The 14640-nt window shown below is 49.7% G+C and overlaps 6 protein-coding genes across 6 annotated transcripts; 3 read left to right on the top strand and 3 right to left on the bottom strand.

Moving 5' to 3' along the window:
• The first annotated feature begins 210 nt into the window (after positions 1-210).
• On the top strand, positions 211-1312 carry BDQ94DRAFT_50584 (protein transporter TIM23). The gene is made up of 2 exons (XM_026775928.1): positions 211-1053; positions 1133-1312. The coding sequence occupies exons 1-2, from the start codon at positions 469-471 to the stop codon at positions 1154-1156; spliced, it is 609 nt and encodes a 202-aa protein (XP_026625207.1). The 5' UTR covers positions 211-468; the 3' UTR covers positions 1157-1312.
• Positions 1313-1738: 426 nt separating this feature from the next.
• Positions 1739-4423, bottom strand: BDQ94DRAFT_171440 (ankyrin; the record flags this gene model as incomplete). The annotated part of the gene is made up of 3 exons (XM_026771775.1): positions 1739-4094; positions 4185-4260; positions 4333-4423. 3 exons carry the CDS (start codon positions 4421-4423, stop codon positions 1739-1741), a joined length of 2523 nt encoding a protein of 840 aa, XP_026625206.1.
• Positions 4424-5573: 1150 nt separating this feature from the next.
• On the top strand, positions 5574-6831 carry BDQ94DRAFT_145588 (uncharacterized protein). Its single transcript, XM_026766667.1, has 4 exons — positions 5574-5733; positions 5800-6180; positions 6254-6450; positions 6509-6831. The coding sequence occupies exons 2-4, from the start codon at positions 5817-5819 to the stop codon at positions 6614-6616; spliced, it is 669 nt and encodes a 222-aa protein (XP_026625205.1). The 5' UTR covers positions 5574-5733; positions 5800-5816; the 3' UTR covers positions 6617-6831.
• Positions 6832-6861: 30 nt separating this feature from the next.
• Positions 6862-8183, bottom strand: BDQ94DRAFT_160190 (NADH:flavin oxidoreductase/NADH oxidase; the record flags this gene model as incomplete). Its single annotated transcript, XM_026769184.1, has 2 exons — positions 6862-7962; positions 8019-8183. 2 exons carry the CDS (start codon positions 8181-8183, stop codon positions 6862-6864), a joined length of 1266 nt encoding a protein of 421 aa, XP_026625204.1.
• Positions 8184-8911: 728 nt separating this feature from the next.
• Positions 8912-9400, bottom strand: BDQ94DRAFT_171437 (uncharacterized protein; the record flags this gene model as incomplete). The annotated part of the gene is made up of 1 exon (XM_026771774.1): positions 8912-9400. One exon carries the CDS (start codon positions 9398-9400, stop codon positions 8912-8914), a length of 489 nt encoding a protein of 162 aa, XP_026625203.1.
• A 2532-nt stretch (positions 9401-11932) lies between these two features.
• On the top strand, positions 11933-12895 carry BDQ94DRAFT_171436 (Isochorismatase-like protein; the record flags this gene model as incomplete). Its single annotated transcript, XM_026771773.1, has 4 exons — positions 11933-12180; positions 12238-12508; positions 12591-12658; positions 12736-12895. 4 exons carry the CDS (start codon positions 11933-11935, stop codon positions 12893-12895), a joined length of 747 nt encoding a protein of 248 aa, XP_026625202.1.
• Between the last annotated feature and the right edge of the window lie 1745 nt (positions 12896-14640).

The following is a 14640-nucleotide window of genomic DNA, read 5'->3' as shown; positions in this document are numbered from 1 at the left end:
AAGAGAAAAGAAAAAAAAACCCAAGCACGAGCCCGCCCCCGCGTTTCCAATCGCGACTTTTGCCTCTTGTGGATTTTCGAGAGCGGGTCTCCGAATCGGGTTAGTGTCGGGATAATGATAATCCCTATAAGCTCGGCCCAAACGAGGAATGTTCGATAACTGCCGGCCCGGAAATTCTGGCAGAAAGCTGGACCAAGTCACGGGGCTGAAGTTTTTGTTTCTCGGCCTGGAATTATTACTGTCACCTTTCTTTGCTCCGACGAAACCGCGCAGTCACCAGAACCTCAATCCCAATCACCCTCAAGCTCTCGGATTGTTCGCCAGTGTTCTGATATTCTCCTCTTCTCCTTTTTCCTTTCTCTTTTCCCTTTTCTCTCTCTATTCTCATCTGTGTATTCATATTCTCTATAACCAGTTTAATAACCCACCCACACCTTCCCGCCAATTCAACCACTTCACCTAGTCAACATGTCGAACATCTGGGACTCCATCACCGGTCGCAAACAATCCAAGGTCTCCGAGGCCACCGCATCAGCACCAGATGCTACCAGCTTCCTGTCCGATCTTCCCGACCCTTCTCAGCTCCATCCCCTCGCCGGCCTGAACCAAGATACCCTCGACTACATCACGCTCGAAGACTCCGCGCTCGACCAAACACCCGGATCGCGCTCTGTACTGCCCTCCCGCGGTTGGTCCGACGACCTCTGCTATGGAACGGGAACGACCTACCTTGCTGGTTTGACTCTCGGTGGTGCCTGGGGTCTGGCGGAGGGACTGAAGAAGACGCCCGTCACCGCTCCGCCGAAGATCCGCCTCAACGGTGCTCTCAACTCCATTACGAGGCGTGGACCTTTCCTCGGTAACTCGGCTGGTGTGGTTGCGATGGTCTACAACGGGTTTAACTCCGGTCTGGGCTACGCGAGGGGTAAGCACGATGCTGCTAACAGCATCGTGGCGGGTGCGTTGAGTGGAATGGTCTTCAAGAGTACGAGGGGTCTTAAGCCTATGGTGATCTCTGGTGGTATCGTTGCTGGCATCGCTGGTGGTTGGACTGTAAGTTTGCTGCCATTCTTGTTCTTGTTTAATTATCTTCTGCTTGAGCATATGACTAATATGTCGTGTCTCTCAACAGGTCCTGAGCAAGGCTATCCTGTAAACGCCTACAGCCGCCTTCACTCTCTCATAACTGTATTCTAGCCCTCGACTCGCTACCTCCACTCACATCGACTGAGTCAATCCACCTGATCCGTCCACGCGTTTCGGAATCCCCATATGATTGTATGGTATATGGCCTCTTCACCGAAGACAGAGACAAGGGACATCGGCCTGCCTGATGCCTAAACCTCTGTTTTGTTTTGTTTTCTCGCTGTATTAGAACGGTTTCTCCTTATACTTTTATCCTCGTCGACTCACACACATCTTCCCTCTGGCGTACAAAGCATCGTTTGTCGCATTACTTTACAGTCCATGGGTTCGGAACCGGCATGGCAATGGGTTTATTCTTTACTTTTTTTAGTGTTTATCTTCTGTACATATAGCGTGAGTTCTCCTATGGGGTTGCGGGTTAGTCTTTTCTTTGCTGGCGAGAAAATATCCGTTATTGCAAAGCAGGAAGCTAGCTTAGCTACCTTAAGTTGAAACCTTAATGTGAAATTAGGGAGTAACAATGAACAACAACTACTATCTTACCTATTATCCATCATCTAGATATAACACGCCACAACAACAGATTACCCCTCTAAAAGAATTCATATATCTCCCCACCACTACCATTCCCACCCGCAGATTCCAACAACCTCACCACTCCCTCAAGCCTCAACTCCCTAACTTCCTCCACCAATTTAACCCCAGACCTCCTCCCCAAATCCACCCTCACCCCAATTTCCACAACCAAGAACCTCACCACCCCCTCATGCCCATTCCTCGCTGCCACTCTCAGCGCCGTCATTCTCCTCATATCCATATGCTCAACATCCACATCCCCTCCACCAAGCCGGAACAACTCCCTCACTACCTCCGTATGCCCCTTCTCCGCAGCAGCGATCAGCGGCGTGCGGAGGTACCTGTCCGGCGCATCGGGGTATACCCGTCCGCTTTGCAGAAGAAATTGCACCATATCCAGGTGGTTGTTCTCCGCCGCGTGGACGAGGGGCGGTGTACCTACTATCCCTCCTATTTGAGCTCCCAAGTGCGGGTTTGTTGCTGTGTGCGCGAGGAGGGCCTCTGCTATGGCTAGATGGCCGTGTTTGGCGGCGTGGGCGAGCGGCGTGTCACCGTTGCTGTCCGGGAGGTTCGGGTTGATGGTTGGGTGGCCGAGGAGGAGGAGGGTTAGGGGGAGGTTGTTGGTTATGGTGGTGAGGATTAGGGGTGTGTATTCGGGTTCATGGTTCTGAGAAGAAGCAGAAGAAGAAGGGTGGTTTATGTCCACGAGGAGATGGGAGAGGAGAAGGTCTGTGGCGATGAGGTTGTTTTGCTCGATTGCCAGACATAATGGTGTTGTTCCTTTGCGGTCTGGGAGTTGGGGAGAGATGGTTGGGGTTTGGAGGAGCCAGATGATGGCTTGGGTGGCTTTGTGGAGGATGGCGCAGTGGAGGGGTGTGAGGCCTTGGGTGTTTTGGAGGTTGGGGTTTATGGTGGTGGAGGAGAGGAGAGCTTCGAGGGCGAAGGTAGTGTTGGTGATGCAGGCGATGTGGAGGGCTGATGAGCCGGTTTTGTTTTGCGCGTTGAGGTGATAGTCTGTGGTGCGGTTGAGGGCGGCGTGGAAGACGGTTTCGTTGTTCTTGATGATGGCATGCATTAGGAGTGTCGTGCCGCTGATGTCGCTGGTGTCGTAGCGGGTTCGATTGTCTTGTATGAGCAGGTGGATGATTTCATGGTTGTTGTGGAGTGTGGCGAGCATGAGAGGCGTGCTGCCTTGCTTGTCTGTGAGATTGGGGTCTGTGGTGCTGTAGGCGAGGAGGAGGCGCAGAATCTCTATGCGGTTCTTGATGACTGCTATGTGAAGGGATGCTCGGCCGTCGCTGTCTGGGATGTGTGGATCGATGTGATGGCTGTTGTTTAGCAGTGTTCTCACGATGTCTGTCTGTCCGTGGGAAACGGCTGAGTTAAGGAGGTATCGAGACTGGTCGGGGGTGAAAAGGGAGATGTCAGGTCTGCATTGCAATAAGCTCACTATATCTGCGTGTCCGTTGCCTGCTGCTGCGAATATTGGAGAAGTCCCGTACGTAGAGCGATTGATGTCGATGTCGGGGCGCTTCAAGAGCATTCGGACAATACGGGCTTTGCCCTGACTAGCAGCGGCCACCAGTGGTGTTGGGATGTTGCCTGTGCGTCCGGTGTCATTCAATTTGACTTCGCTGATCTGGAGAAGAAGGCGGACGACTTTTTCGTGGCCTTCCTGGATGGCTGCTAACAGGGGTGAGATGCCATGAGAGTCAGGGACATTGGGGTCTATCAGCCCGGAATGGAGCAGCAACTTGACCACATTTGCTCTGCCACTTCTTGCGGCTAGGAACAATGCATTCCTCTGCATAGGAGCAAGGTTATGAGGAGTCGCATTGTGCGCTAAGAGCATCCTCACGACTCGATTACATCCTGCTGCTGCTGCTGCATTGAATGCACTTCCAAACGGTCCATATCCCGGCGTAGTAGCAAGGGTAATGTAGTGTCGCAAACCCGGATCAGCCATCAACATTGTGTGGACAAACTGATCGGACCCTCTGTAGGCTGCAAGCTGGAAAGCGTCACCGAAGGCACCTTCTCGTTTTCTTCGATTGACACCACGTAGGATAAGCTCCTTAGCAAGATTGATATCGTTGTTGTAGGCCGCAGCAAACAAGGCATCCCCGAGCAAAGGATGGCTTGTATTCGCGTTTATGCCCCGATCCAGGGCTGATGTAATGATATTCTGCAAGCCCATCCAAGCTGCCAGAAGGAAAGTAATGCAGCTTTTGTCTTCATTCCACGACTCTATCCAAGGAATCACGGCAGTCTTGTAGTTCTGGAGCACCCAGTCCCGACCATTATATGTAGTCAGGGCGATACTAATGGCTCTCAAGCAACATCTTGTGGTGCATTTCTTGCGGTCAGTCTCACTTGCACATGTTCTTATATAGTTTCAAATCTTAGTAACTTGGGCCTTGAGTGCTCTATCCTGGCTTAAATATTCGAGTAGAACCCGGGACAAGAGTCGATTGCTGATGCGCTTGTCCACTGTTGTAATGTAGAGAAGGTTCACAACAATAACCTCATTCAAATACCCTATACATGATGCTGATTAGTACCCCAATTGAGCTAGTATCGACTATACCGTCCGGGAAAGAGAAATCATACGACAAACCATCCTCAGCTGCAACAGTTCCTCTAGACTGAGATAGCCCAGGAACTCCAGGACCACGTCCACGCAGAGATCCGTCAGACCCATGATTTCCGACTTCTTTGCAGGCCTGTATCGAGGCACACGCTGGACAGAGGAGGAACCAAATACTCTCCATTGCTATTTATATTCTCCCTAGGCATGCAGGAGTAGAATGGGTGGCTGATAGATGAAACGTGCCAAGAATGGAGATCAAACCGGGGAACTGTGAGGTTGTAGCTCGCTCTTGCTAAATAGTGTAGGGTTTAAGCATAGCATCGCTCATTGCGGTGAAATTACAATGTAGATCTTGAGCTGCCAGTGGGACGATCTTAATGTTTGGTGTTGTACTCTGGTTGTGTTGTGGTTATTGGTAGCGGATCGTAACTTGGTCTATATAAATATGAAATCTGCTGGTATGTGTGCGGAATTCGTGCTTCCTATCCAACACCACTGTAAGGCATGGGGTTTAACCAATTATTAATGCAGTGGAGCTTGGGCCAAGGCTCTGGCAAGAATAAAAAACGAATTGAGATCAACTGTGAGGTTCTTGTCTCTCCAGGTCGGGATCACCGGATCAACTAGTTCAGATATAATTATGCTGTTGTTGCGGAAGCTCGGGACGTCCCGAACGCGATAGGTTCGGGAACTAAGTTGGTATGCTGAGTTCAGCAAAATTCCTGATATCTGAAACCATGAACTAATTTTGATCGACCTATAACACAAGTCGAAAATGGTCATATAAAAAAGCACCTGCTATTGAAACCTATTCAGCACACATCAAAATCCCCCAAGCCGTAGGATTGTCCTCAGAAGATCATAATTGGTCAATACTTAGGGTTCACACCCAACCGAGTAGAAAGTGACAATGCATGCGGTGAACGGTATAGACGCTAGAAACAGTTTCGTATGTGGCATTGCGCTATCGGATTGCCAGCGTAAATTCCTTGTGCGCCGGGAGAATACTACGGTGGCTGGGCATTTAGATAGGAGTCGGGACTGGAACTAATAGGAAGAACGGAGCAGCAGTCTTCTAAGGCTAATTTGGCTGTGTTGATATCTTCATTGTTTTGAGTCGGTGATCGTGTAGATTTTGCTGCCATACTGTCCTAGGTGATAGAAAATAGAGGGTCAGAATGGTGATCAATCTTGCTGTGGTATACCTTTTGCTTGTTGACAAAGACCCGACATAGAAGGACATGAGTCATCCAAGAGGCAACGCCGAAGTTCACTAGAATGGCATTATTGGTCAATCTCATGTCGTGTCCGCCTTAACAATCTCAGCTTTCGCTCGAGTGTGGACCCAACCTTCAGCTATACACCACACCACGTTAGCCGAGCACCACTCGATCCCCTCTTCAGACCTGTGCTACTAACTAGTGCGTACACCATCCGACCAAAGTTTCCCCGCCAGCCACATTATAACTATCTAACAGATAGTCAAGGAGACAACGGAAACAGAATGTCTACTTCTTCGGGTCTGCTCTATGCAGCCTCAAGAATCAATCCTCCATCGAAAATATCAGCAGATGTCTTCAACGCCTGGTATGATGGCGTCCATGTGCCTGATGTCCTTAAGACCTCAGGAATCAACACCGCAGTTCGCTATGAAACGGCTGTAGTGCCCCAAGACAGTTCCCCGTGGGCGTTCCTTGCTCTCTACCCTGTTCCAGACATTGAGTTCTTAAACACGGAGGAGTTCGCGAGCATTCCAGCGACTAGTGATGCTCTGCCGGGGCCAACACACAGTTGCATGGATATAGCGCAGTTCGATATCAGGCGATACCGCGAGGTCGGGAAGCGACACGACTTGGATATGTCAACAGGTGAGTATATGTGAGAGAAGAGAAGGGAAGAGCAAAGCTGATTCACTTTTTCTAATAATGTTGAATGTGTTAGGACCAACGTCTCATCTTCTTACTGTGGAATTTGACTTGCCTTCACACATTGACATTTCTGATGACCAGGCTGTACTGGACTGGTTCTGCGGGATATACAGTGCTGGCACGCCTCAGCGGGTTGCCATTCATGAAGTCTTCTGGGCTATGTTGTACCCGAACGAGAAACCAGCAGAGGTGCCACGTTGTTTGGCTGTGGTAAGCTGTGGTGTTCTTTCCCCATTTGCCATCATCTTGACTGATAGAATGATGATAGCTCGAATTCCACGGCGATGAGAATGTGTACAACGAAGCCATCAAAGAGATCCAATTGGTTGCGAAGGTTGGCCAATGGAAACTGCACAAGGCCTTTGGCTGGCCATAAGTTGTCTGCTGAAGACCCGACTTTAACGTTAATTCAATGCTATATCTTTATTATTGAACGTACTATGGCTGTGTCTGTTGTTGGTATCTTGCGTTCTATGTCTGGGTTACTTGTTGTGTTCCGGAGTAGTGAAATATGTCTCAAATTTATGGAGGCCACAGGATCTTGACGCCCTGAGTTTTGCCGCTTAGACGGAGGACCCGTCAAGTCTAAACCTTCGTACATGAAAAGATAAATACTCGACGTTATTCTATGACTGAGGGTTTGTAGACCGACGGATCGACAAAGGGCGTCCCCCTCCGTCCTTGTTTGGAGAATCCCCAGCGAATCTGGCCTGGCATAGCAACCTCGACATCAAGATGCTGCGCAAAGGTCCAAACCAATCCGGGATCTTTCTGAAACCCACGCCCAACAAGGACTACATCCAGTCCTTCTTCTTCAAGCAGCCGATTTGCCAGCTTGCCGTCTCTGATATGACCAACAGTCGCAACAAGCATCCTTTCCCCAACCGCCTTCTTAACCGCAATACCAAACGGTGCCTGAAACCCAGGCCCGGATTTCACCTCTTGACTGGAATGTAGACCGCCAGAAGAAACATCAACCAGATCGATAGCCCCTTGATCGGCCAATGCTTCAGCAAATCGCACCGCATGCTGCAGGTCCCAGGTTTCAATCGAAGTGCTACCCAGCCAATCCGACGCCGAAAGGCGCAGAAAAACAGGTACATGCTCACCCACCGTATCGCGAGTCAACTGCGCAATCTCTAACGGCAATCGCATTCGATTCTCAAAGGATCCACCATACTCATCCGTCCGCTTGTTTGCGTAAGGGGTCAAAAACGATGCAAGCAGATACCCATGCGCATTATGAATTTCAATAAAATCTGCTCCGGCGACAAGGGCCCTTTTCGCAGCTGCAACCCATGCCTCCTTGAACTCGCGGATATCATCCTTTGTCATTGCTCGTGGACGCGGGAATGTTTCGCTGAAGGGTATATCACTGGGTCCTTTTACGTTATCGGGCCATCCACCGACGTTCTCTGTTGCTATACTGCCATGGTTCAGCATCCATGGCACAGTAGTACTTGCCTTACGGCCCGCGTGCGCAAGCTGAATGCCGATTTTCTGGCCTTGACTATGCGCGAACTCGATGACTCGGGCTATTGATGCGATTTGTGAGTCTTTCCATAGCCCTACATCCTGCGGCGAGATGCGACCTTCTGGTTGAACGGCGGTGGCCTCGATCATGATAAGGCCTGGGCCTCGCTGGGCTATACCGCCGAGGTGGGCGAGGTGGTAGTCTGTCATGTGTCCATCCTCGGCGGAGTACTGGCACATTGGGGATACCTAGACCGGTTTGTTGTCAGCACAGGCCAGTGATCTAGTGGTGACTGGTTATTTACCCCGAGACGGTTCTGGAAGGTTAGTCCTCGAATAGTAATCGGCTGGAAGAGTTTTGGTATTGCCTTCCCACTGGTCTGCGGGTTGGCTGCTGTTCCTGCTGGGGTTTCTTGTGCAGGAGTAAAGTAGGAAATGCCCTTTGCGGGCTCAACCTTGATGTCCTTCATCCTGTGTGCTCTTCTGTTGGTCTTTTTCGACTCCTTGAGGAGCTCGACGAAAAAGGATATTGATCACTTAACAAACGGTACAAGATGCCATTTGGCTGGGTCACATTCTTTCAGCAACAGTGAGGGGTTCTGCATCCCCATTCCGTGCTCACCTTAGTTCCATCCGATACCCTACTTTTTCCGGTGCGGGGTCGATCGACAATCTGTGATCCTACATTTGAATATACAGATAACTAGATAATGTGTTGTTTCCTTGCAATTAGTCAAGTATTATATGGAAGATAGATGATCTGAGCTAAGCTACATATGGTTTGAAGCAATGGAACTCCGCAACTCTTATCGACACTCAGAGTATGTAGTATTAGTACTCACAGCAGCGCCTTCCTCAAGTCTCGAATGTATTCATTTTCAGAGTATATATAATAAAATTTATGGAAAACGTCGAGTATGTATAGTGCCATCATTAGACTGACTGTAACTGCACACCGCATGATAAGACACAATGTATGAAATGAGGAAAAACATCAGTGGTAATATTAAGAACAAACAAAAGAAACAATATAATGCTAAGAAGGACTTCCGCTAGCAAAATGGTTAGTTCCAAGTTACTGTACAAGGCTTGCCCTGCTCTGCTCTATACAAAACAATATCCAATCCTCCAAACCAACATCAAGATATTCCCCCAGTTCTGCACAATCCCCAACTACCATCCAGTATTACTTCCCACCCTACAACAAGAAACCCGCAGTCGGACCAAAGAACAACAGCGCCAACACACCCACACTCTTCTTAGTAACCGCCAGACCAGCACCACTAGTCGAAGAAGCAGTCGAACCGCTCGAAGTACTCGAACCAGTGCTAGAAGAGCCACCAGTGGCAGTGGCAGTCGAGACAACAGTACCAGCGCCAGTAGTAGGGACGCTACCGGTAGCAGTAGCATTGGCGTTGGTGTTACACCAGACCTCACCGGCCTCGGAGGCCTTGATGAGACACTCAGCGAGAGTACCAACGGTCTGGTCCTGGGCCAGACAGTAGTAGTCACAGCTATCATAGGAGACGACGGAGGCGGAGCCACAGCAGCTGCTCATGATGGCGGAGTTGTTGTTGCGCATGGGCATGGCGCAGGCGGCATCGTGGACGGGGATGTCGTAGAGCATGTTGGTGCAGCTGGAGGAGGCGGAGGCGGCGGTGCCGGTCGATGTAGTAGTAACAGACATTGTGGGTGGTATTGGTGGTAAGGATTGAATTTGGTGAGGGTAGTATGTTGTTGTGGTTGAAGAGATTTAAGATTGAAGAACGAGTGTGAGAATGGTATATGAGCCACTGAAATGGATGGAGTATGGAGAATTGAAAGCCACAGAGGGTCAGGTTAGGTCAGGGTTAGACTACTACTTATAATTGCTCGGTACTACTCGTTATGGGTCTTCTTTTAATGTCAGTGCCTGGTACCTAACTTAGAAGCGACCCGGAAAGGGCTAGCCATGGGTTGGTTACAGACATTGCTGTAGGTTCACCGCTACGGCTCGCCCCTGATCCTTCTCTTCCTCTCTATCTCCACCAGAGACCCTCAGCCTCCCTAAGTCCCTTTTGGCTGAATCATGTCCTTTCTTCTATTTCTGGGTCTTCGCTAGACCGGATCGAGCCCTACGGGCTGGGCTGCATCCCTGAGGGTCAGCGCTACCGCATGGCGAAGTGCATATGGCAGGATTACGATTAAGCGCACATTGAGACTAGGAAGCGAGACTATAGTGATGCTGCATTCTATTTTTTGGCTCTCTTTGTCTCTAGACGATATTGATCATGGCTATTAGATGACGCGTCTGCACTAGACAGCATGATACTGCGATATACTTAGCTCTGCTTGGCATTGTAGAACATATACCGAATCAGAAGCACAACGGAGTGAGACATGTGGAGGCCATCGATCCTGTCCACTCTGGAGGAGCGGAATGGGGCGTTATGGGGGCACTGGGGATGAAGTCACTTCCATGTTGCGTCCAGAGCGGTCCCTTACCCTGGCCTATATTTCTCTTTGAGTTATATTGCAACGACAATGGTTAAGCGAATGATTGGGCTACTCGTGGTGACGTTCCATATGGTGCCAGACTATGCGTCAACTGCAGCCATGAGTATCATATCACAGTCCGAGAAAGATGATGCGTCCAAGTACATGATGCATGCATGGCAAGGCAGCAGCAGGTACAATGCACTCCGTCCCGAGTCATCAGCCACCCGTCGGAAACGAGCGATTTGCCCCAACGGGAGGGAGGCGAAGAAGAATTGAAAATTTCGGATGCCAGCCTTGGCAGATGAGCTTATGGTTGTCCAGTCAAGGAGTGAGGATATAACTTTTCCCTGAGTTGTGAGATCGCCGTATAGTCTTGGGATCTATTCGCAGTCGGGTGGCGTCGCTTAATTGTTGGCGACAGATAGCCAAGAAACTCCGCTGGCATCGCCAAAGTTGCCTGGTATAATTGTAACCCGTGGAAGAGAGACAACACAGCCATCCTTGGGGGTCTTGTTCTCTTTTAAAATCTTTAAATAGGCCCATCTATAGATAGGTGGTGATTGGGAGAGCGGGTCAGCCGGTAAAGAATTCTGGACGGTGTTGATCCTGTGGAGAGCCCGGGTAAAGAATATTCAGGGCTGCCTATCGTCCCACCTTTCCACAGTTGACTGTCTGCCCTGCAGTTTCAGCTTGATTGTTCAATCAAAGATTAGGACTGGGCTCAGAATGATAAGTAAGAGTCATATGCGGAGCTGGTTAATAATCCAGACTGTCGCAAAGTTATGTTAAACATAATTCACAGAGAAAGACACCGTGGAAAGGGCAGGGAGTCCCGCTCCTGCACGTAGCAATACAAAGCAAGTATGTTGCACAAGGGATTTCAGAGGCCCAAGCCTCCCACCTCAAGGTTACACAACATCTAATTGTCCATTCATGTCATGCACTGATTTGAGATTCGATGCAGGACTCAGATACAGACTGAATCAGCCAACTGTCTCCATCAGGATGCACACACCCCTGCAAAACCATCGTGCAAAAACCATCACCTGTAATCACAATCACTATATTATTCAATCAACTATCTCCTCCGATTAAAGAACTTAAATAAATTCCTAACTTACCTACTTAGCAACGGGAATACAGTAGTAGTATACTAAGTAACATTGACTTCTGGGCAAACGGACTCGCTCGCCCTTAAGCTTTAGGGTCCCCACTTGGGGGAGATCAACAGAAGAAGATCAGCTCCATTCCGGGAAGCCCCTTGGAAAACAATCACCCCGATGAGGTAGTGAGTTTGTTGCTTGCACAAGTCGCCGCCCTTTGAGAATGGACTCTTCAAGAAACAAGATGATCTTCCCGTCATCCGGACCAGTAATTACTGTTCCATGTAAAGCCCATTTATGAACAACCAATCTGATCATGTCCGATCAGGTCGGCATCCCCGGTGTGATGTTAGAGCTCAGCTCAAGTGATAACTAGCTTCGCTAGTTGCTTGCAGACCTGGAAAAATAAAAAAGCAATGATTAACTAGAGGGTAATAGTGCATCTGAGGAGGTGGAGAAGAAGAAGAAAAACAATCATTATGGAAGAATGCACTGTACATAAAGACCCCTACTTCGAATTTAAGCAACATTTCACTTTCAGATCAGCGAGTCTATCCATGCTTGTTCAATCCTACTGCATCACTCTCTAGCCTTTACTTTTTCTGAAATCTACTATACGCCACTGCAGCACAACAGCGATGTTCAAATACTCGCTTGCATGCCTGGCCCTCCTGGCAACCGGGTGTCTCTCATCAACCACAACCACAACCACTAGCACGCCTGGCTACTCGCGGAACATTACCTCGACCGTTACCGACCCCTCGTTCAGTTTCGGGCAACACTATGCAGTGCTTAATCTAGATCTTATCGATGGATTGGTGGCTAATGTGAATACCACCAAGGCCGGGCAGCTATGGATTGACAATGTTGCGAATTGGATTGATGCGTATGTACTCCATTGGACCTGAATACATTATCTCGGATCATACTCATGCTCTAAAAGCGTGCACAAGCAGGACCCTCCTCCCTTGAGTATCTTCACTCGCATCTTCTTCTCCAACACTTACCGTCCTGAACTCGGCAACGCACCCTTCGCCAGCGCAGTGACTAGCCTCGGAAATGCCACGGCATCGAGTCCCGATAGCCAGATTTATTCTGCTTTCAAGACCCTAGATGATTGGGATGTGGTGCTGCAGAAAGCGCGGTATTATGCCGGTGCTGGGAATCAGTTGGAGGAGATCCTCAGTAGTCAAAAGATTGATACGGTGATTCTGGTAGGTGCAGCCATACAACGGAACGGAAGTAAAGTCAACAGACTCAGTCAACAGGTTAGCTGACCACAAGTGTAACTGGTAGTCCGGCATCCGTACTTCGGGAGTAGTGCTTAGCACCGCGCTTCGTCTGTTGGACATGAACTATAATGTGTAAGCCAGCATCACGATTCAAGACCAATCAGGAGAGAAAACAGTGGGCACTGCTAACGTATCGTGCTTGACGACAGCTACGTTATCTCGAACAATACGATCGAGACTCCCTCGACATATGCGCCCCTGAATCAGAAGATTATCTTGGAGGGCATACTCCCCGAATTACCGGTCAATGTAATTACCATCGAACAGGCCATTGGGGCTCTCAACCGCTCCGGACCAGCTGTCTATTAGCTGACAGGCCGGATATCCTGATTGAAACGATAAGATCATGCCAGATTAGATGGTCATGATGGACAATGGTTACGGACTATGATCGATCTAGTTATGATGAATAAAATATAATGAAACGATAACCTTTGAAAGCACACTAGTGGCTGGGAAAGTTTGACCCCAACGACAGCAAGGACAAAGAGTCCCAACTGTATGCGTCCATTTCCCAACAGGACACGCGAAAGGACCATGCATCTGAAAAGCGACGGTGGTGGCGCATGCATGCAATATCACAGGGAGCAGCAGGTTGCCCTGGTGCCACACCGTGCATAAATTCCGGGTCTCGTAGGTCGGCGGCTGCATCGCACATATTTGAGACATCGAGGGCGCCAATTAATGTTTGTCTGGATGGAACCGGGGATGAAAGAAGGGCTATTTTGGGTAGAAGTACTTTGGAAACCCTCCCCAACCAATCTTCCCATCGCGAACGGAGCATTCCGTTGAGACGGTCGCCAACAGATGCCAGAAGGCGCAAACGCGGACATGCCGCATGGGCGGTGCTGGTCGCTCAGGGACCCGAGCGACAGTCAACAGCGAGTGGCCGGGAGACTCGCCGGACGGGTTCGGAGTTGACCCCGGTCGCAATCCCCCAAGCCGACCCGGACAAGACAGGGGTGGAATGATAGCATCAAATACCATCGCCTATTATTATACCAGGATGAGGAGAAGGGGGTAATTCCATGCCCGGAAGCTTACGGCGTGAGCAGCCCGTATCTATCTAGTCGGCAATCGGGTCGATGAAGCGCAGCAAGGCGGGGGGATGCCAAGGCTCGAGTGCGCGACGGAAATTGACGAGAGAAGCCCGAGGACCGGGAAACTCTTCAGACAGGCTTGTGGACTGGCGAAGACCAAGTCCGACGTTCGTCCTGAGTCAGTCATGACAGCTGAGCGCTTGGTTCGGGGGACTTGGCAGTTGTCGGTGCGTTTTCTTAGCCCATCAGTGGCTGCTGCCAGCTTTTCTGGCACGAAGGACCATGTTCCACATCCGAAACAAGTCGACAAAAACCTGAGGAATGATGAAATTCGGATAGCTTACGTAGGATGGGTGGCACAGCGCGTCGATCCGTTCACCTCAAACCTTGAAATGGGAACCAAGAGGAGGCCAACCAAAGATTGGCAGCAGAAGAATGGATACGGCCCAATTTCGATGGAAGGGGACACCAGACGAGCTAGTGCATGCGCTACAGTAGCGTGGTCGGCGATGTGCACAGTGCGTCAAATGATCGCGAGCAGATAGGAAATTAACGAGATTAAGCTGATGGCACTAATTGCGCTGGAGTCTTGTTGCTATTATGGGATCTTTTCGGAAAACTCAACCAGGTTTGGGATTTCAAACACCGGCGCATCCAGACCTGTCTGGGTCAACGATAGGAGTACTGTGCGAGGAGGACATCCACGTAGTACTAAGGCTACTAGTGTCGAATAGGTAGGTATAGAAACAGAATATACTGGCCATTGTTTTTTTGGTATTACATTCTACAAAGTAGTTCGGAGGATGAATAGGTGGATAGATCGATTCTATGAGGTGGAGGGGGGACGGACGAACCATACGCCTGGCTGGGAAGTGGGAATGAGAATAGTTACTGATCTCCCTGGTCTCGCTAAATAACCAAGGAAATACTAGACAGGTTCCGCTTCGGCCGTGGAGTTATATCGTGATCAGCTACGATCGCCACAAGTTGGTGTGACAGGTAATTCCACGATCC

This window comes from Aspergillus welwitschiae (assembly GCF_003344945.1).
Source record: "Aspergillus welwitschiae strain CBS 139.54b unplaced genomic scaffold BDQ94scaffold_20, whole genome shotgun sequence".
NCBI classification, from domain to species: domain Eukaryota; kingdom Fungi; phylum Ascomycota; class Eurotiomycetes; order Eurotiales; family Aspergillaceae; genus Aspergillus; species Aspergillus welwitschiae.
Note: the sequence above shows the minus strand (reverse complement) of the source record. Positions and strands in the feature narration are given on the sequence as shown.

Coding starts and splice junctions, on each gene's coding strand:
- BDQ94DRAFT_50584 (XM_026775928.1), top strand. CDS start 469: ATGTCGAACATCTGGGACTCCATCACCGGTCGCAAACAATCCAAGGTC. Junction 1,054..1,132: donor GCATCGCTGGTGGTTGGACT/GTAAGTTTGCTG, acceptor GTCTCTCAACAG/GTCCTGAGCAAGGCTATCCT.
- BDQ94DRAFT_145588 (XM_026766667.1), top strand. CDS start 5,817: ATGTCTACTTCTTCGGGTCTGCTCTATGCAGCCTCAAGAATCAATCCT. Junction 6,181..6,253: donor CGACTTGGATATGTCAACAG/GTGAGTATATGT, acceptor TGAATGTGTTAG/GACCAACGTCTCATCTTCTT. Junction 6,451..6,508: donor TGCCACGTTGTTTGGCTGTG/GTAAGCTGTGGT, acceptor GAATGATGATAG/CTCGAATTCCACGGCGATGA.